Source organism: Stegodyphus dumicola, chromosome 8 (assembly GCF_044657685.1).
Source record: "Stegodyphus dumicola isolate Sdum_Otavi_A_Nest chromosome 8, ASM4465768v1".
Classification (NCBI taxonomy): Eukaryota; Metazoa; Arthropoda; class Arachnida; order Araneae; family Eresidae; genus Stegodyphus; species Stegodyphus dumicola.
Window position 1 is genome coordinate 146,120,804 of NC_140775.1, and position 27,480 is coordinate 146,148,283.

The following is a 27,480-nucleotide window of genomic DNA, read 5'->3' on the forward strand; positions in this document are numbered from 1 at the left end:
TTTATATTTTACCTTTTATGAAGAACTATCACTCACTTCTGTCAAAACATGTGTAGTATCTTTGCATGTTAAAATTTATATTATGTTTAATGCTGTTTTGGAATATTTATTTGAAGAGTCTAGCGGCTGCTTTGTTGCTTTAAAAGTTTAATTTCCATCCTTATTTTCGGTTATATTATAGGGTCTTATTATTATACGGGAGTTTGTAAAGTTTTTGATTTAATTTGCAGGTGCATAGTTTGCTTTTGAACATCTGTATTTAATCTCTCTGCTATGCTGTCTATTAGTGTAAAAATATAAAAATATTATGGTTTATTAAATAAAAAGGTCATTCATAAAGCTGTGACTTAACGACCTTCTTTTGGTAATGAAGTAGTTTCATTTATAAGAGCTATTTCATTGGGGAAAAAAATATAAAATATTTTCTTTGTTAATTAACTGTATGAAAATTCATTTCCGTTTATCGTTAAAGAGAAGAAGGAGAATTAAAAAAAAATGTATGTGCTAGCTCATTTAATTAAAAAGAAAAAATGACCAAATAAAGGGAAATTCATGTCAAAGTAATTTCTTAGCGTACTTTTCATCATTTTCTCTTCGTAGAATTGCTGTAAAACCATTGAGGCTTTTGAAATGCTTATTTAAATCTCTGTTCCATATAAATGATTTCTTTGCTGAACATTTTTCGAGTTCCGAATTCCTGCTGCTGTTAAGAGACTGAAGTGCATTATTATCCTTGGAAAACAAAATGAGAAGGAGAAAGCTTAAGTGATATTGGCATGTGAGTGTCTTCTGTATCAAGGGATGAACATTTGAAAGAGCTTACGCTTCGCCAAGGATATTAGACTCTTACGGGGTTGGAATTTGAACTGAATTTAAGATAAGTGATTGTAAATTTTGAATGCCATTCGTATTTTAACTTAAACAGTAGTGACGGTTATATTGAATCATTAAAGCACACATTTCGAAGGATTGTTCCCGAGCAATTTTTAATTTCCTTATGTATTGTTAATAATAATCGTTGAAGCTTGTTCCGTTAGAATTCTTGCAGTGTTAACATCAAAATTATATGGGCACTTAACGAGCTTTTAAATCGCCGGCGCTAAGAATTTATATGCCGAAAATAAACATTTCTGCTGAGAAATTTAAATTGTGAATAGTTACGCAGTGTATGTAAAATATGTCTCTGCTTTCATCTCGACTGCCCCTTTCTTTTCAAAAATCTGAGGTAAATGAGTTATTTTTATATAACTTTTATCTCCAAAACATTAAATGAATCTCATAATTAATAGGACAGTAACTTTATCTCTGCACGAATTTTAGAGGTATTTTCTTTGTAGATTTCTCGAATATGAAATTTCTTCATGGATGTCTTTATTTTTTATTTGACTTTCTGTTAAATAAATTTTAAGCTACTTTACGTTAGATTTTCTGCCCCCTATTTTGCCCAAAAAAGCCTTTTTTTTTTTTTTTTTTTTTTTTTTTTTTTCAATTTAATTTAAACTAGAAGACTGAATTTTGAATTTCTCTAAATTTTGCTGAACTTTTGAAATACCAAAGCGAAATCGTTTCCCAAAAATAAATAAAATTTACCTCCTTTGTCTGTCAGTGCCGGTGTAATGTACTAGAATCTTCTAGTACACTGTAGTTCCGGCAAACAATTTCAGTGCCAAATGATTTTCTTTTTTTAACTTGCGCTTAAGGAAGAAAATCTATGCGTGTATAGTATAGCATATTTAAAATAAAGAAAAGGAAAAAAAAATCTGAAAGGATTTCAGATTTTAATCGTCGCTCAAAAGGGCTCTTTGAGATTATCGACAGACATGGCTCAGGCCTAAGAGAGAAACATTTTTATAGGACACTAGGTTGACTATACATTTAGACTAAGGCCCACCAGCGGCAGAGCTGTTAAGTCCTTGAGCAGAGGTAATGTGGTTCGCGTTCGAAGTCCGTATCCCGGCAAACGGGTGGGTTGCATGGGCGTTTTCATGGTTTTTCACGTAGTTTACTTGTATACGAGCAAGTTTTCCATGTAGGCATTCCCTCCCTTAGGCAGATAGCCCTCGAGTCCTTTGCCATAATCAGATAAACCAAACCAAACCACTTTGAGTGCCAGTTGAGCGTTATATAGCTTCTCTATGTTTGAAAAATGAATATATATATATATATATATATGTAATGATATTTTTAAATCACTTGATTAAATTAAATTCAAATAATATTGCTTAATAATGTGTTGGCGATTCTCTACCTAAATTGCATCCCTCTTCCTAAATTTTGGCGAAATCCTTTCTTTAGTATAAAATATATTAACCTGTTGGCGCCCGCCAAATCGTCAAACTCATAAATCTGTCATATTACATAAAGTACTTAAGAACACTTCTGATGAGAAGATAGCGTCACCTCGTGATTTCAATTAATATCGCTGATTGGAGGAGCCTCGTGACGCACACATATGTATAAGTAGGGCTTCTGCTCAAGGTACGAGGAGAACGCTTGTGAGATGGATGCTAAAATAAACCTACCACTTTATATTCCAAAATTTGTCTCATTCCTGTTGCCCCGGCTGCACAAAACAAATAATGTATGAGAAATTACATTTCAGAAAGCCGGTAGGATACCACCTTCAAAGGGATTATCTAAAAAAGAAAATACCGCAAGGATTATACGGATAAAATGTTACGCACTTTAGATGAATTTGCCGCTGTGCGACTTCTATGTTTCCACATTTTTCTCTAGGCGTTCTTGCTTCAAGAGAATCATCCTTCTGTTACCTGTATTCTGGTATTCTGCAGATTATTTTACATCCAGAGAAGCACCCTTCTGCCCCCTGTGATGCGTGATCTGTTTTTCCATCGAAAGTTCGTCGTTCATCAAATGTGCTCTTAACGTTGACCTACTTTTGAGGATGGAAATCTTTCCCTACGTCTACAGCGTTCTGTGTTGCTCTCGAGAGCTTTGTGCTTGTGTGGTGATTGATCGTGTTTTGCGAAAATCTAATTAAGAGTGCACAAAAATGTGTATTTTCGTGTCGATTTCATAACTCGTATTCTCGTCACAATAAATCAAACAGGAGCAATTAGTAAAAAGACTGGCGATGCAAATGATATTATTATTATTGAATTATAATTACTGATTTAATAATAGTGTTTTTATTTTGAAAATTTTAAAAAGTATTATTTTGGTATAAATGTATTTTAAATTTGGTATTTAAAGGATGTATTTTGGTTTTAATATCGTTTTGGGAAAATTTAAAGAGTATTATTTTTGAGTTAGTTTTATTTATGAAAGTATTATTAGTTTTATTTATGAAAGTATTATTAAAAGAATGATGGCTAATGAAAACCTCTCTGATCCTGATGATTCATTAAGGGCAGCTAGCGCTGAACCTGAAACAAGTATAATTCCCTTTGACGCGCAGAATGATATGGATATAAATTCATGGCTTGAGTACTTTAACAAAACTCATTTAGATAAATGATATGATGGTAATTAAGAAAAAGAATTTTTATAAAATTGTAGTGCCTAAATCTTTAAGATTAAAATTGTTGAATAAAACCCATGAAAATTTTGGTCACCCGGGAGTTCAAATTATGAACTTAATCACCCCTCAATATTATTGGCCTCATATTAGCGAAGATATCGGAAATTTTGTTAAACATTGTCATACTTGTCAACTTAATAAAAAGAAAAAACAGAAAAAATTTGGTCTTATGCAAGACGTACCCCCAACCGACAAACCTTTCGAATGTCTCTCTATTGACACTGTGGGAGGATTTAATTATTATAATTCTACAAAAAAATATTTACATATAGTTATTGACCATGCAAATAGATTTGTCTGGGCTTTTCCCTCTAAAAGTGTAACTTCAGAAACCTATGCCAATTGTCTAAAACAAATATTTCAAATACAAGTCCCCGAAAAAATTCTGAGTGACAGAAATGCAGCCTTCACTTCCTCTAGATTCAAAAAATTTCTTAAAAAGCATAATGTTAAACAACTTTTAACTTCATCTCACCATCCCCAGACAAGTAGAAAGAGTAAATCAATCAATAGTAAGTCGACTAAAATGTAAAGTAAATTCTTCTTCTAAAAAAGTACCGTGGACTAAAGTGCTAGAGTAAGTTGTTATCGAATATAACAACTCCCCTCATACGGTAACTAAGTTCACCCCAGCATACTTACTATTTGGTAACCTCCCTTTTAAATCTCCAATTGATCAAAATAAATACCCTTCCTTAAATGAAGCAAGGGCTAGCAAAGAAAAGAACTATCGAATACCACCGAAAGAATAAAACTAGATATGACATCAGATTTGTAGAATCTAAATTTCAACCTGGAGATTTTGTCCTTTACGAGGAATTTGAATACCCAAATACTAGAAAATTGACTTCACCCTATTCAGGCCCTTATCAGATTATGAATAAATTATCTGAAGTTAATTATGAAATCGACAGGGAAAATTTTCACACGAAGAAACCAACTGAGATTGTACATGCGTCAAAATTAAGGTTCTATTATCCACCCGAGAACTTTAAATTACATCATGAATAAATCAAAATTTATAAATCAATAAACTATCCATAACCCTTCTTTTAGTTTTCATCCTGTTGTCCCCCTTAATAGTTGATTTATCTCTCAGTGTCTGAAAAGTTTGTCTGCCCTTTTCTTTTACTGGGCTCCTTCAAACTTGAGTTTCAGGTTCAATGCACTTTCCGTGTGGGAAACACTCAATTGAGGCTATACTACAAGTAGAGTACTATACCCTCACATTTCCTTGAGCTCATGTTTTCCTATGTTTGTGTTATAAATTGTAGCAACAGTTGAAAAAGTTAAATTTCAGTTGTTGAAACTTCTGAATTTCATTTTATGTTTCTGCAGCATCGTGTACAAAAAACTGGTATGGATGTTGGAAGTTAAATTTTGTTTTGTTATCATTAATAAGAGAAAAATAGAGTGACAAAATATGTTAAAAACCTAGCAAAATGTGTATTTTCAACAAGAGTATAAGAGCTCTAGTATCGTGACATAAAAACTCAAATGTTTTCAGTGCCAATGCTGATCCATAATTCTAGCGCTAATTAAATGATCCGGAGATCTCCAAAGACCAGTAAAAGACTGAAGATGAGCCTGAGTGACAACTCTAATGATTGTACGGACTCATACACAAACTGTGAATGGCATGCCCTAAGATATAAACTTACAAATTCAGTTATATTACTATTTCCTATTGCCGCGTAGCTAACCAGCAATATGTTATTAGTGCTTTATTTGTTCTGCACTTAGTTACTATATTGTAATTTTATTAATCATTTATTATATTTTATATACTGTATTAATTATATTCAAATATTTTATGTCATATTTTATGTAAACATTTTGTGTGCCTTGAGGTAAATCCAATCAGTTTTCCTACTCACTTAATTTCCTAATAACTAAATTTTCTGCTCTCACTATCTGGACTGTCTTGGGTCGACGGCCGCGACTGCAAGCCTTTCAGATGGAGGGGATAATCTGTAATGATATTTTTAAATCACTTGATTAAATTAAATTCTAATAATATTGCTTATTAATGTGTTGGCGATTCTCTACCTAAATTGCATCCCTGTTCCTAAATTTTGGCGAAATCCTTTCTTTAGTATAAAATATATTAACCTGTTGGCGCCCGCCAAATCGCCAAACTCATAAATCTGTCATATTACATAAAGTACTTAAGAACACTCCTGATGAGAAGATAGCGTCACCTCGTGATTTCAATTAATATCGCTGATTGGAGGAGCCTCGTGACGCACACATATGTATAAGTAGGGCTTCTGCTCAAGGTACGAGGAGAACGCTTGTGAGATGGGTGCTAAAATAAACCTACCACTTTATATTCCAAAATTTGTCTCATTCCTGTTGCCCCGGCTGCACAAAACAAATAATGTATGAGAAATTACATTTCATATATATATATATATATATATATATATATATAACGTAATTCTTTTAAAATAGTTGTTGTTTTTAGTTAGACATACCATGAATTAAATGCATTTTTATTTAAATGAATCCAATTAAGGATTTAAAAATAATATTCTTAAGAGCTGCATCTGTTGTTTTTAAATGGCTTAGTACTTAAATGTTTAATCAATAACTGACAGATTTAATTTGAAAAGTAAATATCATACATTTTACAAATGGCAACAGACCCGAATGAAAAGTGAAAGGACGCAAAATTGTGTTGCGATGCTAATAGCCCTTTTTGGCTAAAAAGCCAATGAAATGGTAATCAAAAATTGGTAAAAAATAATGCTGAATATATGTCCAGAATCTCATGGGTTTATAAATTGAAATTTCAACTAAAATGTGTAATATGAATTTTATTTAGTTGTATTTTAGGTTATTCGTATTATTACTTCGTTTCTAGGATGCATGCTTCCCGCCCCCGAAGTGTTAATGTAAATCCCCAACTGTGAAATATTTCGCGAAGTGATCCCAAACCGTGAAATTTTCATTTTCTAACCTTCCATCTTCGTGCGAATTTCTGCTATCTTCATGGAGAATTTTCTAAAGAAAATTGATATTTTTCCATATTGGTGCCAAAACCCATGCAGCCAGCCCTACAGACTTCAAGCATCGAAGCTGTGTTAAACTATCAGCTCTACACTCAAGAGCCAAAACATTACGACCAGTCCTACATTTTGCGATGAACGCGCCTGGATAACGTGGAAGGCACGTGATCAGGTGGAAGTGGTATTTAACTGCTGCTGGAGAGTCTGAAGAATCATTCTTTAACTTACTTCTGTGTGTGATGGGAAAGGCTGCGGATCTAAGCGACTTTGATAGAGTGCAGATTGTAATGGCTCGAAGGCTCGGAACAAGTATTTCCGAAACTGCGCGACTCGTGGTTGTTCGCGATATACAGTTGTTCGTACGTATGAAAAGTGGATGAATGACGGTGAAACCAGTAGTAGACGACACGGTGTTGGACGTCCACACGCTATCAAAGAAAAAGGTCGTCGGAGACTGTCTCGCATGGTGAAGCAAAACCAAAGCCAGACAGTGGCTCAGCTGACAGCCGAATACAATGCAGGGCCAAGTAGAAAAGTACGGAGCACACTGTTCAGCGGACACTGTTGGATATGGGGCTACGCAGCAAACGTCCCACTCGTGTGTCTTTGCTGACCATGCGTCATCGCCAACTGCGCCTGCGCTGGGCCCGGAAGCATCGCGACTGGTCCATGGATCAGTGGGAGAGAGTTGCCTAGTCAGATGAATCACGGTTTGTCATTCATCACGCCGTCTTTCAGGCGAATAGTTGCTCTCTCAAAGCACAGCAGGTCATACACAGGCCGGTGGTGGCGGTATTATGCTCTGGGAGACATTCTCTTGGGCGTCTCAAGGCTACAATTGTGTTGGAGTAGTTCTAGGAACATGATGCTGATTTCCATTTAATGTCCTGCCCGCCTAACTCACCGGATCTCAATCCGATAGAACACATTTGAGATGTCATGGGACGGCAGCTCAGAGGTCAAAGACCACCAATTCGCAATATCTCGGATTTGCGTGACCGGTGCTACAACATCTGATACAATCTGTCTCCTGCCATCTATCAAGGACTTGTGGCATCCATGCCAAGGCGGGTTGAAGCTGTGTTGCGCGCCAAAGGTGGCCCAACTCGTTATTGCCTGGTGGTCATAATGTTTTGGCTCTTGAGTGTATAATAGCAATTGATTCTTTCGCCGCATAGAACATAAAAATAGAAAATCCTCACCTCACCTCAAAATAGACGTATCGTCGGTGCTATACGCTAAATTTAGAAAACTTATAAGATTTGTGTTGTCTGAATTCTAAATTAATACTTGTTTGGCGTGTTATTTTATCTTAATTATTGAGATGGTAGTTCTTTCTCGATCCGTAAGCATGAGCTTTAATAGCTTTTCTACAGACAGTGTTTGTGGAAACAGTTTTAGCCTTTCAGTATTTACACTTGGACATTTTATAATCATATGAAAAGTATTTGTCATTGTGTTCCCATAACTGCATGAGCAATGAGTACCTTTCAGATTAAATCTGTTAAAATATCTGGGAAACGCCCTGTGATTTGTAAATATTTTATTCAAAAAGATAAATGCCTCTTTTCTGAGACTTTGGGGAAGAATTTAAATGTAGTTCTTCTAGTTTTATCTTCAGTCCATCTTTTTTGCCAAAATTTCTATCCCTTTTTTCTTGGCCTTAAAATTCAATAACTTCGTGGCATATTACATTCAATTACATAATTTTAATAAATTTCTAATTTTGCTAATTCGTCAGCCTTTTAATTTTCAGTGGTACCTTGGTGCCCTCGAATCCAATGTAACCTTGTCTTCATCTCTGAAAATACCTTTTAAATTTCTAGAATATTTTTATAGAAGATGTTGTATTTATCGATTGATTTTATTGCAAATTGGCTATTTGAGTAAACATTTGCCTCTAATTTATTACTGATTCACTGTAAAGCTTTTAGTAAAGCCACTGTTTCAGCCTGAGAGACTGAGCATCTGCTATCTAGGGAAAAAGACCATCATTCTTTAAGTATGCCATATTGATAGATACAGAATCTTGCACCAGTCCAGTCCCATCATCATTTTTTTGAACCGTCCGAATATAGTTCAAAGCCACTGTCCTGTGGCGAACTTAAATCCCACTTGAAAGCTTTAATTTTGACCGAATGTTGTGACCACTTGGGAGTCTGGGCTTCCTATTTCTTCTTTAGTAATACTTACGCCATAAAATTTAAAACTGCACCCGCTTCTACTCATTTTTGAATAGCAATTTCTATATCCAGCTGTACATAAAGTGGAATCACACCTACTAGTATTTGAAAGGATGATATAAATACTGTTTTATAACATCTTATTGCAAGTAAAGCTATTATTTGAAAAGCGTTTGCTTTTCCCCTCATTTTAACTGTGGGAGATTTCCATCATGCTGGACAAGTATAAACAACAATTCTTGCAAATGCTCATTTGCATAATTCTTTAATAACCATTTTATATATTTCAGTTATTCGAATCAACTTATTGACAATCTTACTTGTCTTTGTCATTAAGTAATCCTTTTAAGATAACCATGTTAAGTTTTCATCAATAATTATTCCAAGATATTTAATAATTTTCTGTCTTTTTAAGTGATTATTTCATTACTATTGCGGATCGTTTTTAGGTGATTATTTCGTTACTATTGCGGACGTTATCTTCAAAGTCTCTCAACAGTTCTGTCAATTCAGTCAAATCTACAACCGGAGAGATATATCAATTTCATGATTGTCAATCGTTTTTGTTCTAGTTGCCATATGTGACACCGTCAAGTTTCACATATTATAACTACTTATTAAGTTCAAATTCAAGTTCTGAACTATTGTTGCCATTCCGGGTACCGAGTCATCATAATAGATGAATTTACAATGGATAGGGAAATTCGCAGATTTCCCATCTATACATAAAGGCTGTTGAATATTATTGTATATCTGTTTTTAGCTGTGCAATAGCAGTTTGAGAGCATGCTTAATTTATTTGAATAGCTCTTATTGAAATACTAGTGGGGTTATTATCCATAATTAATTCGTTTTATTAATTCATCTATTTTCATCTATCATGAAGGACACATATTTGAAAAGCTCGAATGGCTAAACAACATGACTTACAGGTTAATAACACGACAGTTGACAGAAAGACATAAAAAATGAAATGGACTTTAACACAATGCAATATGTAATAAACGTATGACACGAATATTTTTATCGATTTTTGGCTTAACTAGTGAACGAACAATCCAGTAAAACCCTAAAATACATCTCACATACCTTTTTTACTCTTTGGAAAATTCTGAAGCATGTAAAACAGAAGTATTAATTTACATAATCTAGTATATTACACAGTTAAAGGGAAATGTTTAGATAGTTACTGGTCACTGTTTTTATCGAAAATCGTCATGTTAAATGCGTGAAGGTTCTTATTATTAGAGACTAACACTGGAAGTTCGGTATAATTTAATCAGAAATAAAAGGATCACCGTGAATTGAGTAAGATAACTATAATTAATTAATTAAAGAAAAAGGTATAATTAATTAAAGATAAAATAAAGTTATTAAGCAGCAGTTAAATACCACTTCCACCTGATCACGTGCCTTCCACGTTATCCAGGCGCGTTCATCGCAAAATGTAGGACTGATCGTAATGTTTTGGCTCTTGAGTGTATATGTAGATGCTTACATGGATCATATATTACTTATCTACGAAGTTTCAAATTCCTAAATGTTCTTGGACTTAGAGATTTCTTTGACAAGATATTCGTCTTAATAATTATTAATGTAAGTATTAATATATTTTAAGTTGTACGCCTTAAACCTGCAACTTTTCGACCAGGAATTGCTGAAAAACAACGAATAGAAATCCAGCTTGAGGAAATCCCCTTTCTATCAGTATACATGACCTCTTGTGTGGTTTGGTGGAAGGTGAGAGACTCTCGGACCCCTTCCCCAGGGTGCTGTCCCTCAAAATTTTGGTGGAAGTAGAAGTCCAACCTCTTTGAGGCTCAGGCAATTATTTTTTCATGAAAATCATGGACAAGACAACAACAACATCAATAAACATGAACCTGACCTATACAAACGTATTGCAGTAATATCAAAAGTAGATCGAATCCCCTTAACTGGGATAAATACGTCCATTAATATTCTCAAACAACATTTCGAAATTTTTTTTTCGTGTACAGTATTGTAATATAAAATTGAAATTCCAGAAACACAAGTAATACTATATTATAGCTCTGCACTGTTGCTTTTTCTTGATTACGTCAATATCTGTGTCCTCGTGGAATGATGGTTCGTTGAGGTACGTACAGTCGTTGAGTTCAAATACTTCCCCATCGGGGACAACAAACTTTAAGGAAAGTGGATTTTTTACAGTTGCATAGTCCTTGGCTGTGTAAAATGAATGATCATTTTCAATCACTGATTCGGTGGTTTTATTATTATTATTATTATTATTATTATTGTCTTAGTATTTCCTTAAATAATTCTTTTGGGGGGGGGATATTAAAAAAAAGTTTTGGTGTGTTTAAACGCTATCGTTATCTGGATGTACTTACAAATAAATCTTCCCTAACAGGGATGTGGAGTCGGTAGGGAAAATGACCGACTCCAACTCTGACTCCGACTCCTGGAATTTTAAAGACTCTGACACCGACTCGACTCCCTCATATATATATATATATATGTAAACATATATACGCATGGGTTACAGCTTATTTTTTTAATATAAAAGAAGTAATAGATGCTACAGAAAAAAATTGATGGCATAGCAAATTATTTATATTAATTAGCATTTATTATAAAAAGAAAAAAACTAGTATTAATTATCTCTAAGAAACAGTATAGCTTCGGCAAGTTCTTCTTTGTTGGAGGGACATAGATCCGGTTCGATAAACTTCAGACCTGAGAACTTTCCACACTAACTTGAGTAGGAGGAAGAACTGTTACTGTAGGGGGCTATTTCTTTTAAATTTTCAGGATAGATTTTCTAAAAGAGGTGTCTTTCAAGCGCAATCATATTTCTGTATTTCTTCAAAGGCCGTGTAAAAATCTTGTTCGTATTTTTTCATTTATATAGCTAAAGGCTCTTGGTTCTTTATTTTCATTCACTTTGCCTTAGCCTTTTCAATATTATCCAAAAATATTTCTCAAAATCTAATTCATCACTGGAAGAGGCTCAATTAAAATGTTTGCAGTTCGACTGTCCCGATTCGAATTCTCCAATTGTTCTGAGAATAATTTCATTCTTAATGAAAGTTCATAGATGGCTTTCTTTGCCTTTTCAATTTGTTCGTCATCCAAAAAAATTCAGTGTTTCAGGTCTACATATATTGAACACAGCAAGATCGCATTGTCTTACAAACTAGTTTCTCTTTTTTTCATTGAAGGAATGATTCCTTCTGCAGTAAAGCCTCCGTTTCAGAAAGAACAAAAATCCCATTCTTCCATTCTCGTCTCCTGTCAATTCTTCAGATTGCAGGTTTTTTGTGGTTATATAGGGTGTAGAAAGAAGAGTTTCCAATTCTGCAAGATCATTCCACAGTCTTTCTATTAGTGAAACATTAGGGTTATCTACATCTTCTAAAAAAGTTATTAATTCTGACAATCTCTTTATCATCAAATATGTACTTCCTTATTACGTTGCTTGATCAGTAATTGCTCCTTTTCCTGCTTGCTTAATAAGAATGGCATCAATTTTGGAAGTTCTTGCTGCTATTGCTGCTTATCTAAATTTACCAGTGAAATTTGTAACTAAATGAATCAGTTCAGTGACTAATGGCAAATATCACATCTATCCTCCTCCCTTATATTTATTTATTAATATGTCAATAAAATAGAAAATAACTATTCATTAATATATATAGTTCATAAATAAAAATAATAACTCAGCTTGTAATTTTTTTTTTTTTTTTTTTTTTCCAATTCATTTTACTTTCATTTCAAATTCAAACTGTCCAACAAAAACTGGAGTTAGAGTCGAACCTGTTTTTAGCCACTCCAGCTCTGACTCCTTTTACCCCAAAATCTGCCCGACTCCATGACTCCGACTCCACAGCCCTGCTCCGTAACTCCTCTCCCCTCCCGAATCTTCAGTTTTTTATAACAATCTTACTTCTCACTCTGCATCCTTATTATAAAATGGATGTGTATGGAAAAAGAGGAAAACGTTTTCTTTCAATTTATGAAGTACATGTCTTTTTTAAATTTTCGTTTTTGATTTAAATTTATTGTTTTCTTCAATTCTATGCAGGGTGACTGGAGGCGAACTCTTTGAAGATATTGTTGCAAGAGAATATTACAGCGAAGCCGATGCTAGGTAATTTCTTTTGATCTTTATGTTCAGTAACTGAAAAAAATCAGTTGAATTTCGAATGATATTCATACTTCATAATATGATTACTTTAATCTAATAATAAATATTAAGTAATGCATAGCAAAAATCTGTTTAAATATTACAGATTAATTTTTACGTTTTAGTTACTGTGTACTTGTGGAATAAAATCCGTGTAAGATAACAGAAAAATGTGTTGCTAATTAACTTTTCTACTATTTAAGTAAGGTTTCCTTATTCAATGTTCTGCAAAACAGTAAAATTCCTAAAAACCACGAAAGAAAGTTGTTTAAAATTCTTTGCCATAAAATTGCAGTAATTCATTACTTTACAACAGTATTGCTTTATTTCCCCCCTGGCTGAAAAATAAGTAGCGACATGATAATATTTGCGGTAATAAGCGATAATATTTGCGGTAATTTGAGGTCATTACTTGGGAATAGACTTGTCAAAGAAAAAAAAAAAAAAAAAAAAAAGAACGCTAAGTAGTAGCCAAAGCTTTCCACCTCCAAAAAAGGCAAAGTAGTTGCAACGGTTAAATAATCATCACCGCTCTTCTTTTTGCGATCCACATTAAACAAGACACAAACAAGCCAAAGTCTTGAAGATATACGCTGTAATTTTATCCTTACGTAGCTAGTTTTCAAACATTGTTTTAGACCTTGCTAATGCATTCTAATTGTGTTTTAATCTAGATTAAAGTTAAATGCATCTTAGAAACAAATTTTATTTTATTCTTAGTCCAAGGGATTGGTAAGATGTACAAGTTTTCTTGCTTAGCTCTTCCTTCATACACACCGCGTAATTTTCCCCTTTAGGTTTTGAAGTAGCAAACTTAGAGTTAAAAAAGAAGGGAAATTATGCATTATACAGTGTTTCCAAAATGCCGTTTCACACTTTATGTGCTGGTCTGTCAAATGTAACGAACGAATTTTGCGCAGGAAATTGTACCCGAAACCATGATCAACCACCGCTAGAAGGCAATGTTCGCAGGCATATTTGAAAGCCAAAGAATATGTATTAATACATGTTTTTAAGAAAGAAAGCTTCGCAGCAGCAGGAGTGGCTCCCTCCGAACGAAAAGGGACACAACTGCGCATGCGTGAAATATCTGTCGCCAAAAAGCGCCAAAGCTCGAAGCTGATTTCGAAGTTCGAAGGTCACGTTTATCAAGAGTTTAAAGCTGTGGAACTCCATTTTTTCCCCCCTACATATTGGCAGATATAAAATCAAACATCAAACTGCGATATGGATAATACAAGTTCAACTAGTAAAGCACGAAAATTCGAGCTTAAATTATCGCGAAAAGTCAAAGAACGATTCATCTTAACCCGTCTTCCTCAATTTGCTGTACACGTGGCGAAGGTGGAAAATCTCGGCCAGGTACATCACAAAGGGGGGAAATTCTTGCCAACATTTTCCGTCGCCAAATCCCTTATCGAATTGTCCCTCTTCTTTCTAGCGGCGTAGAAGACAAACTTGTTTACATTACGTCTACGGAACCTTTCCTTCTTTACATAGACTTTCTTTGTTGAAAGCAGAGCGCTGATTCTTTGCAGGAGAAGGATGCATTAATTCAGTAATGAGGAACTGGTAGATTTAGATTACGTTTATGGGGCCATGGATGAAAATGGACAAACCGCAAGTCACATGTACCCAGAGCACTTTCCAAACAGACATCTGTTTGAAGTAAGCAGTCACGTGAGTCGGCAATGTACTGCGTGCACACTTGACTTAGAGGAAGCTCTGTTATGAGAAACTGAGACGAAGCTCTGAACAAGTGTCCAAGCTATCGCACATGAGTCTTCTCAATTTTAGCACAGCTTTCACATAAGCAGGTGTACATGTAGTACGTTGCTGACCGATGTGGCTGCTTACTCGGAATGTTCCAGCCTCACTTAATCTACGGTGCAATTGTCCAAACAATGGATGACTTGGCAGATGTCTGTTTGAAAAGCGCTGTCGGTATGTGCGACTTGCGGCTTTTCCATCCATGGCCATGAATGGATGGAAAAGCAATGTATTTCCATCCATGGCCCGATAAATATGATATATATATCTGTTAATTCTTCATTACTGAAGCAATGCCTCCTTCACCTGCAACATCCTCTGTTGAAATGATACCGCTTTCTGCTCACCAATATGCCTACGAACATCTCTCTCTAGCGGCAGCGTGTCACAGTTTTGGACACAACATCGTATGTGAAGCTTGTTCATTATGGTCTAACAGTGAAGCTTGTTCATTATGGTAACTTTAAGTCTGTAAACGAGCTTTTGGGACACCCTGTTTATACACCATGTCTGCAAACCTGGCGCTTTCTTTCACATTAGTTAGTTCACATGCATTTCCAATTGTGGGCATGTTTTAAATAATGTGAATATTCATGTTTTAACAGTTTTAAAATTAAAGAAAACTGAATTTTATGAAAATTATGAAATCTAACCTTTTTATATGCATGCCCCCGGAACGTATAATTTTATTCAAGAAAATGTTATGTTTATTATAAAAAATAAAATATAAGAAGTGTGACTTCCATAGAGCAAAAATTCAGAAACTGCACAAATTGAAGAGTAAAATGTGTGTATTCGTACTTATATAAAAATTCAATTTAAGGACTAATTAGTTTACTTATGTTAATAAATTGATATGAAAATTATCTTATAAAGTGTTGATCAATGTAAAGCTTCTTAAAATGTAGATATTAGTTAAGCCCAGCTCACACCAATGTGATCTTGTAAAATTCATGTTATAGTAAACTTTGGCAGTTATTTGCATAAATTAAATAAGAAAAATGTTTCTAGTGTAAAGAATTTTTTATATGATTCTAAAGTAATAAAACTTTATAAGATTTTTTAGCTAGATTTAAGTCTAGGAATATATCAATTACTTCTGTAGAAATTATCTCTTCACGCCAATTGTTACAAAACTATAAATTAATGAATATGACACACAAGTAATCAGAAGAGAATACCGCTTAATGTCATTTAAAGAGGAAAATGATGTTCGAAATTATTCTAATTATTTTGAATAATGCATTACATAAATTGGTTTAAAACGTTTTTATTATTTTTTTGCGATAGCTGAGAAAATTACTTTTTGAGATGATTTAGTTTAATGTATTCATAGATAAAGGTTGTTTTTAATATGCTAAATAAATAGATTCCAAGAACTTATTTAATATGCTAAATAAGTTCTTATGTGGCATCAGTAAATATTAAGAACAATGAAGCTAGTTTATATGTTTCAATATATCTTACTTTAAAGATGACTATGTACTAATTTTTTTTAAATGTCAAATAGAACTGTTCTAAAAGCAATTTTCCATAAGCTTTTTGAACACAGGAGTATGTATATATTTCCTGATTTGTATTATGTAGCTTTAAGTAATATTTTGTTCAAATTTGTGTTTATCTCTGTAATTATCTCTTTTTAGTGACTCATTTTATTCCTTTTTTAGTCACTGTATACAACAAATATTAGAAAGTGTAAGCCATTGTCATCAAAATAGTGTTGTGCACAGGGATTTGAAGGTATTTCTTTTTCTTAAATGCGTTTTAAATTCTGGAATTTCAATTATTTTAATTCTATTTCAAAATATTAATTATCGGAATTATTCTATTAATTTCATATGTGAATGATAATTGTGTCTTTGATTTTGAATGAAAATAGTGTTTTTGTAAATTTATTTTGAATGTTCAAGTTTCAGTTATTTTAATCCTATTGCTAGGAATCATTAGACGTATTTTATTAATTGCATGCTTAAATAAAAAGTATGGCTTAGATTTTGACTTAAATTTCCATATTTTTGTAGAAATTTAAAAATAAAATAAATAAAAATTAACAGAAATTCAATTATTGTTACAATAATTTGTAGTAGTTATATTCAAAATCTCCATTTTTGCCTAACTTTTTGAATATGTAATACATGTATGACTGAATATTAAATAATTAATTAGACCTCGATGAATCAAGGTTCCAAATTATTTAGAACTAACCTCACTGCCAGAACCAGTGCGACAGGATTTAGGGGCAGAAAAAATGTTTAGAAATGAGGTAGGCACTAGATGACAGAATTTAGCACTTGCGAAAACTACTCTGGATGGCAAAATGGCTAGAGCAACTCTGCTCATGGCTAAAATGATTAAAATCTTGCGAACTTACATAAACCATCTTTTCTGAACCTTTCCCAATGACCACTTTCTTTGTTTTCATGAGAAATGAATAAGAATGTGAAAAGTTCCAGGATCGTCGGGATTCTTTCAAAATAAGAATCTTAGAATTGTGGGCTAAGCAATAATCAGACCCTAGCTAACCTGTAAGCATAATACATTACTTTTCATATACTACTGCCCTATTCAGCTTAGTGGCTAGATAACTGCCTGCCATAGTAATGGACCCAGAGATAAACTTTAAAACGTCGTGGGTGTACATTATTGTCTATTCTTACCTCTTGTGGCTGTGAAATCGATAGCCCCTGTGCTGCAACCTAGGCAACACTCTCTGTGATCCGATGTCTAAATTGGGTTGTGTGATTCCTGATGAACTTGAACTAGTTCATGTCCGAGCATTAGAACAAGAAATGCGTAATTTTTTCCTGCTATGTGTAATGGAATCCACATAAGATTTCCCATGCAAATCACTCAGCTATAATCAAAATAGCATCTCCGTATATTAAAAGTATGTAGATGCTACATCATCCTTCATTTCTAATGTTTACCTGGCAAGAAAATTTCTGCATGTAATGGGAAAATGTCTTTCTCTGATACTAAACAAAAAAATATCATGCTCATTTTTATTAAAATTATTCAGAAATTATGTAGCATTTTTATAACAGTACACACAATACTGCAGTTACAAAAGGTATCTGTCTTAAGGAGTTTTATAAAAACGAATAATACAGTCAAAAGTCGTTAATCCGGACTCGTTGGGACTTCCGGATTATAGATCATCAGTTTAAATCTGGTAAGATGGCATGCAGAAATTATGCAATTAAAAATATGAAACCGTAATTTATGACATAAAGAGCAATTATGATCTAAAGGGTATCGAAATTTACAAAAAAAAAACTTAATATTTATTTGTTTACTTTTTTAAACATTTCTTTCAATGTAAGTTGTTTAAGTTGCTTCGTTTTATATGATAATACTTTCTCTTTAATTCTATAAACAGACATAATTTCTTGTTCAGTTACAAAGTTCCGCTGTTCAAGTCCTATAATTGCTGTGTCGAGAATACCGACTAATTTGTCAATCGAAATTTTTTCGTTTTCAATAACCTCTGTGTCACTTTCTTCACTATCGGAAGCGAATTATAATGATGAGGAATTTGATTTAAATCATATCAAAGACGGAGTACATCGAGATGAAATACTACATTTAGTAAGGAATTATAAGCCAAATAAAATAAAAACATCTGCGCTGAAGATAAGGATAGTGCTGACAAATCAACTTCCAATTCATTGTGCGCTGTGCCGTTCCCCCCCCCTGCCGCAGAGCAGCGTGAAATTGATAAACAGATTTTGGAATGGTTAGAGAAACAAAGGATATGCCTTTATCCATTTTTTGCAGGAATTCCACTTTTTGTTTAATGGACTTCGAAACATACTTTTGCTTTGAGAACTCTTTACATATTAGTAAATATATATCAGAAATTCTATTTGACATAATCGAAAGTTCAAGCTTACTTTTATAAAATTGCTCTAACAGTTTGCAAAAAATAATAAGCCGGATCCAATTCGAAGATTAAGGAGCAACGCAATCTGCAACATTAACTGAAATAGATAATTAGATAATTTTAGCTTATACCGTCCGTTATACATTAAAGGCACATGCGTAAACATATTATGTGCACACACATATGCGCAGCTGTAAAACTCTTACGCGCATGCTTAAATGTAAATGCGTCAACGCGACGCATGCGCAGAAGGTTTGTAGCTTTTAGGTCCGGATTATAGATCATTCCAGATTATGGGTGTCCGAATTAACGACTTTTGACTGTATTCAATGGCAGTTCAAATATATCCTTGGCCATTTAAGTGAAAAAATGATGTTTTTAAAATAATTGAAAAGTAAACTATAAAAAAAAGGTACAGTCAAAAGTCGTTAAAATCCGGACTCGTCGGGACTTCGGCGATTCCGGATTATCGATTTTTCCGGATTATAGATCATCAGTTTAAATCTCGTAAGATGGCATGCAGAAATTCTAAAATTAAAAATATGAAACCGTAATTTATGAAATAAAGAACAATTATGATCTAAAGGGTATCAAAATTTGCAAAAAGAAAAAGCTTAATATTTATTTGTTTACTTAAATAAACATTTCTTTCAATGTAAGTTGTTTAAGTTTTGCTTTGTTTCATGTGATAATACTTTCTCTTTAATTCTATTAAACAGACAAAATTTCTTGTTCAGTTACAAAGTTCCGCTGTTCAAGTCCTATAATTGCTGTGTCAAGAACACCGACTAATTTGTCAATCGAAATTTTTTCGTTTTCAATAACCTCTGTTACTTTTCTTCGCTATCGGAAGCGAATTATAATGACGAGGAACTTGTTTTAAATCATATCAAAGACGGAGCATATCGAGATGAAATACTACATTTGGTAAGGAATTATAAGCCAAATAAAATAAAAACATCTGATCTTCAATTATAAGCCAAATAAAATAAAAACATCTGCCCTGAAGATAAGGATAGTGTTGACAGATCAACTTCCAATTCATTACGCGCCCGCCGCGCGGCCTTCCCCCCCCCCCGCCGAGCAGCGTGAAATTGATAAACAGATTTCGGATTTCAAAACATACTTTCGCTTTAGATCCTTTACATATTAACAAATATATATCGGAAATTCTATTTGATATAATCGAAAGTTTAAGCTTACTTTTATAAAATTGCTCTTACAGTCTGCAAAAAATAATAAGCCGGATCCAATTCGAAAATTAAGGAACAACGCAATCATCAACATTAACTGAAATAGATAATTAGATAATTTTAGCTTATACGTCCATTATACATAAAACGCGCACGCGAAAACGTATTCTGCACTTGCGCACACTCATATGCGCAGTCGTAAAAGGTCTTACGCGCACGCGTAAACGCCTATGCGCATGTGTCAACGCGGCGCATGCGCAGAAAGTTTTTAGTTTTGAGGTCCGGATTATAGATCATTCCGAATTATGGGTGTCCGAATTAACGACTTTTGACTGTATAAATATCCTTATAGCATTAAATGGATCCTGTGAATCTCGATTAAAGACATTTTAAGCTGAATTATAGAAATATATTTACATAAATTTTTGCATACATCTTTCTACATATTCACTTATGGAAGATAATTTACTTATTTTTATCTTTATATTGCCTAATTGCCTAGGAGTTTGTAAGTTTATGCTAGCAGTTTATAATAACGGAACATTTTTTCTTGATCAAATGCACAAATTATATTCATAACAGTTCATAATACGTAAAAATGAATAATAATTAATACACAAAGAAAAAAATCATACTTTTACAATAATGCTTTTACAATTCATATACTTTTACAATAATACTTTTACTCTTCATAAAAATAGTAACAATAAGTTTTTTTAGTTTTCATGGAAATTATGAAAGAAGTTCTTTAAAACATCAAATATGTATATAAATCGTAGGGTGTATCATTGCATATTAAGAAACAAAGATACCAGTTATAAACATAAACAGGAATGTATGGAAATTATGAAAGAAGTTCTTTAAAACATCAAATATGTATATAAATCGTAGTGTGTATCATTGCATATTAAGAAACAAAGATACCAGTTATAAACATAAGCAGAAATGTATTTAATATTATTATTTTATTACTATTAACTCCCTTTTTTTAATCACATCTGGAAAAAAATATATGACACTGTGATATTTTCAGCATATTTGCCAAATTACATAAATTAGTATAAAAACAATTAATACACTGCTGGCCACCGTAAATGCAACACCTGAAGGAAGCATGCAAATAACATGAAATTTACAACATGCATTAGCGGAGGTGAGATATGCAAATGATTAGAATTCAGCCCAGACTCAAATCATGTGCGCCTGTGGTGCCACTTCAAAGCGCTATTTAAGGCTTGGAGTTTTCAATGATTTCAAGTTCGGCAATTGTGTTTTTCTTGTGGTTTTTTCAAAAAAACAATCGATTATGCCTCGTAGTAAAAAGCGATCATCGTTTGATCAAGTATCTGATTTCGACAGAGGAAGGATAGTGGCCTACCGAGAATGTGGATTATCTTGAAAGATAATCCACACTCTCGGTAATAGGTAGTCATTCAGGAAATTGGTATCATAAATTCCATGTTGAATGAAACCAAACAACTGTAATGCGGATATGTCACCGTTGAATGCAGGAGGATACGACGGACTGACATGTTCGATCACATCCACCTCAGTGCACCACTTCACGTGATGACAGAAACATTGTGCGCATGGCAGTGATGGATCGCTCAGTCACATCACGAACCATAGCACAGCACATTCAGTCCGTAACACATCATCCAGTGTCTGTGCGTACCATTCTATGCCGTTTACAGCAGAGTGGTCTGTCCACAAGATGTCCATTGCTTTGTCTACCCTTGATGCAGAACCACAGACATCTCCGCTGCCAATGTTGCGATGAAAGAAGGATGTGGACGGAAGAATGGAATGAAATTTTTTTTACTGACGAGTCACGCTTCTGTCTGCAACACCATCGGTCGGATTCGAATCTGGAGACACCATGGAGAGAGGATGCTGAACAGCTGTGTTATGCACCGCCACACTGGTCCTGCACCAGGTATTATGGTATGGGGTGGTATTGAATATCACTCTCGCACTCCTCTAATAGGCATTGCCAGTACTTTAAACAGGCAGCGCTACATCTCCAAGGTGTTAGAGCCAGTTGTCCTTCCTTACTTTCAGGGCTTGCCCACAGCCATATTTCAACAGGATAATACGCGACCACATGTGGCACACATTGTCCAAGGGTTCTTGGTCAATTGCCAGATTGAATTGCTTCTTTGGCCGGCTCGCTCTCCAAATCTTTCGTCGATAGAAAACGTGGTCCATGGTTGCTGAACGATTGACCCAGATTACATCCCAAGCTGCCACACCAGATCAACTTCGGCAACGTGTGGAAGCTACTTGCTCTGCTGTTCCCCAAGAACACATCCAAAAGTCTGTTTGAATCAATGCCGAGGCGTGTGGCAGCGGTGATCTCCAACAATGGCGGCTACTCTGGCTACTGATTCTGGAAGGAACCACACTTCACAGAAGTCTATAAATTTAATCATTTGATACTTGGTCAAGATGTTATCTACTAAATATATATATATATATATATATATATATATATATATATATATATATATATATTTTTTTGTAATATCTCTTGTCTTTCTTGGTGTTGCAATTTGGGTGGCCAGCAGTGTACTTATGCATGAAAAGTAATTGCAGAAGTCTGTTTAGAAGTTCTTTTCATGCAATCATATATTGAACCCTCTTTCCTTTTAACCTCCTTGCAAAAAACTCAGTGATTTTAAATGTGTAAGGATTATATTAATTTTATTAACAGTTAAATTTTGAGTTAAACTTCTTTCCTGTTAAATTCTGAACTTCAACTTACGACTTCCTGCCAGAAGTAGTTTTAGAGTCATAGCTGAATACATAATGAGAAGGAGTGATATTTAAACCCGAAGTTCTTTGGTCTTATGTGCAGAAAATCCATAACAAGATCATTGTAATATGAAATAAAAATATTTAAATCCAACTTTGAAAAATCATTTTGAGATACATACAGACTTTCTCTTCAGAATCTGTGTTCCAAATTTCATTATTTTTAACCTTGCCACCTCTGCACTAAGTGATATGCACATTTGCATAAAATTCTTTTTGTTATTATAAAAGGTACTGCTGAATTCACGGTTTTGTGAAAAGTATCCAAAGTATTGTTCATTTATGTCAGTTTATATTGTCAAGTCTTTGTTATATGATTTATAGGTAAAATATGTAAGCTATTCATTTCTTTTTGTCAAAGGATTGATTCATTGTGTAGAAATACTGAATTATGCAAGATTGTTGTAGTACTGAATTATTCAAGATTATAATCTACAGGGTGGGCCACAAAGTCTGTTCCATTACAAGCTATCATAACCAGATACCGCATGACATAAGACAACACTTTTTTTTTAAAATGTTTTATGTCTCTCCAAGTTTTATTCACATTTTCTGCACATTGACAAATGCATTATTTGTTACCTTCGGAATGCCCAGATAATATTTCATTGCTATTGACACTTGTTTTGGCATAACATTCTACTTCTCCATGTATTCGTAATCTACACATCTTCAGCTTTCCATCTGTAAAGAGTAGAAACATGTTGAAATGGAGTTTGGTGGATATTATCCTTGATGTATTGCAAAGCAAAAAATCAAAAGAAATGATATTATGTGAGAGGGAAAGCTAGGAGATTGCTGCTTCTCCAGTGCCTTCTTAATTCATGGGCTTCCTGGGTGCTTACCCGTGGCCCCTATGCTGATCTGTGTATTTCAATTGACTTGCTATTAATAGATTGGTAGTTTGCTGCTGGGGCTCCAGCACTGTGGTTTGCATAGGGGCTCATAATGCTTTTAAGATAGCACTGTCCACCATAGCTTATCTATCTCCCAGGAAAATGTTGATTTAGAAGTTCTTTGGCATACAGAATCCAATGTCAAGGGGCTTCATTTAGTTGGAATATCAGCACTGGTTGCAGTTCCTATATCTGAGGAGGTAGTGCTGTTGAAACATGTCATTGTTAAAGTTCTATTAATATAGTTGAAGTGTTATTACATTTGAATGTGGGAGAAAATAGCATAGTAAAAAAACTTGGAAAGAAGTAGAATATTTTCAGAAAATTGCACTGTTTTAGGTTATTTAGTATCTAGGTTATAATTAGTTGAATAATAGTATGTCTATTCTGTATACTATATATTATCATTCAATCTTTGTCGGCTATAATTCATTAACTTATTTTCTCTCTTAGCCAGAGAACTTACTGTTGGCTAGTAAAGCAAAAGGAGCAGCTGTAAAACTTGCTGACTTCGGTTTAGCAATTGAGGTACAAGGAGAGCAGCAAGCTTGGTATGGTATGTCCCAACCATTCGTTTGTTCTTTCCATTGTTATTTTATGTAATGAAGTAATGAAACATGTATAACACTTGAAACTATCATGTAAACATATATAAAAAGTGTGTACATTACATCAGTACAGTACACATATATATGTGCATTATATGTATTTATTATTTGTAAATTAGTAAATATAAACTAAAGCTAGATGTTTTATGGTCAGCATGGGATACACAGGTTTGGAGGGAAAACAGTTTAATAGTAAGACAAAGCATGCAAGATTTATCTGCTAAAGGGAAGAGATGAATTTGCAAGGAACTTTCAAAGAAAAACTGAATCACACCTCTAGAATCAGACCCTGAGATAAATTACTAGTGTTTTATAACGTTAACCATTCAAATACTGGTCAGCTGGGATGTATACAAGAAAAGAGGAACAAATAATTTATTTCTAAAATAACTGTATCAAAAACAAAAATAAAATTATGGCATGGAAAATGGGAAACTGACCAGTTATTTCCTTAATAATTAAGACACAATAACACGCCGAATAAATACTGATTCAGAAGTCAAACAACAAAAATCAGCGTTAATTCACAAAATTTTCACAGGACTAGTTTCGATGGTTTTATCGAACCATCATCTTCAGCTGCAAAACTGCAAATGAACAAGATATAAAATAATGTTTAAATAAGATAAGAAAGCCTGGACAAGAATAAGCAAGTGGCGCCATCTGTTGGCGAAACCAGAACTAAAACATAATTTCTCTAAAAGCCGAAGGCAAATTTGGATTGGAATTAGGATCGTTAACTAAAACAGAAACATTTTTATGAATGTGAAATGCCTCTAGAAAATCCAGTTCTCCAATGGAAGATGTTTTTTGAATAATTTTGGCAGCAGAAAAATTGAAAGTGTGATTTTCGGACCAACAATGTTGAGCAACAGAAGACTTCTGTGTTTCCTTTTTTCTAACATATGCCTCATGTTGTTTGACGCGAAATTTTAAGGCGCTCTTAGTTTGGCCAATGTAAATTAAACCGCACTGGCAAGGAATCCTATAAATACCCCAGGAATTCATATCCGGAATGGGGTCCTTGAGTATAGAAGTTGGAATTTTATTGATGGGAGAGTAAACAACCCGAAAGTTAAATTTCTGCAAAATATGTGCAACTTTATAGCTAATTGATGGAAAGAAGGGTATGACAACAGAATTTTTATAATCTCCTAAAATAAGAGTGTGGCTTTTAGTGTGTTGAGATGAGAATTTTTTAACTGCTTGATTAATAATGTTGGGTGAAAAGCCCCTGTCAATAGCTATTGCTTTTAAATAATTTAGTTCTTCATCAAGGGCTAGTTTGGAGGAGCAAACTTGAAGAGCACGGAAAACATAGGAATAAAATGAAGCTAACTTTTGTTTAGTCGGATGACATGATTTAAAGTGTGATGGAAGGCAAACCGATGAAGGTTTACGGTAAACTGTAGTACTGAAGTTGGATGTGTTACGTGTGACCAGAATGTCGAGAAACGGAAGAGAATTGCAAGTCTCAAGTTCAAAAGTGAACTGAATAGCAGGATCAATAGAATTCATTGTTGAAAGAACTCTATTTAAATCATCTTTATTACCTTCAAACAGGGTAAAAGTATCGTCTACGTAGCGGAACCATGCCGGGAAGTTTAAAGTTTCAAACAATTTTGATTCATAATAATGCATGTAGATATCAGCCAGGATGGGACTGAGGGGGCTTCCCATGGCTAATCCCTCAGTTTGCTTGTAATATTTATTTTGGAAAAAACTGAGGGATTAGCCATGGGAAGCCCATGGCTAATCAAGAAGAAAGTAGACTCAAGAAGGGTTAACTACCCTTTATTTCACTCAAAATAAGATGAAAAGTTCACCCCTTTTTCAAGCATACAACAAAGCCTTCACTTGGGCGCTTAAACTCAGAATAAGAAATAAGAATTAAACTGTAATTAACTAAGAGAAACTTGACGAAGCTGAAATGAGATCTAACGTAGTTGGCCCTAATTTCTGGCAAATATCAAAAGGCACATCATATACAGTCGAGTGTAACAGCTTCAAGAGAGATTTAGCCTTAAGGCAAACACTACTCAGGATTCCTAGTTTTCTCTCTTGAAGTAAGTTGAATCTTCCTTAAATACTACTTCTAACTCATCTGCATTCAATGCAATTCTAAAAACTCATTCTAGTAGGGAGTTGTAAATGGGAACAAGAATCGATAGAAAAGTACATTAAAATTAAAATAACTGTTATAAAATTAAAATATACCTTACAACCTTTTGTTATTGTTCACTTTGAACATTGCCTGCTGGGTATCCAGAAAATTACAAAAGTGTGTAGAAATGCTAATCAGAAGAAAAGTCATGTAGAAATAGTAATGTGTATAAAAGTTGTTTTTCCATTTCATGGGGTAAAATGAAATTTAATGATTTAATGTTCATTCAATAGAGAATGAAAAATTGTATTTATTATATGTTATTTGAGTTTTGTAATGGAGTATTGAAATCATAAGAAAAGCATTTAAAATATATGTTTGGAGTATACTTTTTCTCAGCACAGTAAAAAAGTGGTTTTGTAAGAATTAAAAATGATGACATTAACTTCGATAATAAACTTTGCTCAGGACAGCTTTTTGACAAAAATGATGAGCTCATGCATGCTTATCTAGAAAATAATTTTAATACAACTGCAGAGTGACCTAATTGTTGATAGTTCATCTGTATGACTTAATGTTGACAATTCATCTGCATTTTATCATCTATAGAAAATTAGATTCACTGCAAAGGTATGCCAACCCAGTAACTGAATGTTTAAGATTGTTGAATACAGTTAGTTTGTCCTGGGTTCAAATTCTGGAGAATGAGCTGGTTACATGGGTATTTTCATGGTTTTTCCCATGTGTATACCCAGTTCCTGTAAAAGTCCTCCACAAAGGCTTTCCTCTTCTCTGGCTGATAGCCCTAGTATGCTGTGCCATAATGTAATTATGCAATTCAATCTTGGTAATGGATGCCACATTGTTTGACAGAAAGAAATAGGCTAGACCATGTCCTTGAAACCATTTTTTTTCTCATTTGCCATGAAAAATAACTACAGTCAAAAGTCGTTAATTCGGACACCCATAATTCGGAATGATCTATAATCTGGACATCAAAACTAAAAACTTTCTGCGCATGCGCCGCGTTGACACATGCGCAGAGGCGTTCACGCGTGCGCGTAAGACCTTTTACGACTGCGCATATGAGTGTGCGCAAGTGCAGAATACGTTTTCGCGCGCGCATTTTATGTATAATGGACGTATAAGCTAAATAATTATCTATTTCAGTTAATGTTGATGATTGCGTTGTTCCTTAATTTTCGAATTGGATCCGGCTTATTATTTTTTGCAGACTGTAAGAGCAATTTTATAAAAGTAAGCTTAAACTTTCGATTATATCAAATAGAATTTCCGATATATATTT

At 33.9% G+C, this 27,480-nt stretch overlaps 1 protein-coding gene across 6 annotated transcripts in view; it reads left to right on the top strand.

Annotated features, from left to right (window-relative positions):
* The window catches only part of LOC118185738 (calcium/calmodulin-dependent protein kinase type II alpha chain), a 525,081-nt gene that overhangs the window by 427,535 nt on the left and 70,066 nt on the right, over nucleotides 1–27,480 (top strand). For all 6 annotated transcript variants that reach the window (XM_085822541.1, XM_085822542.1, XM_085822545.1 and 3 more), the window contains exons 5-7: nucleotides 12,805–12,870; nucleotides 16,344–16,416; nucleotides 23,916–24,018. In XM_085822541.1, coding sequence (XP_085678667.1) covers nucleotides 12,805–12,870; nucleotides 16,344–16,416; nucleotides 23,916–24,018 — 242 coding nt within the window. The remainder of the gene's footprint in view (nucleotides 1–12,804; nucleotides 12,871–16,343; nucleotides 16,417–23,915; nucleotides 24,019–27,480) is intronic.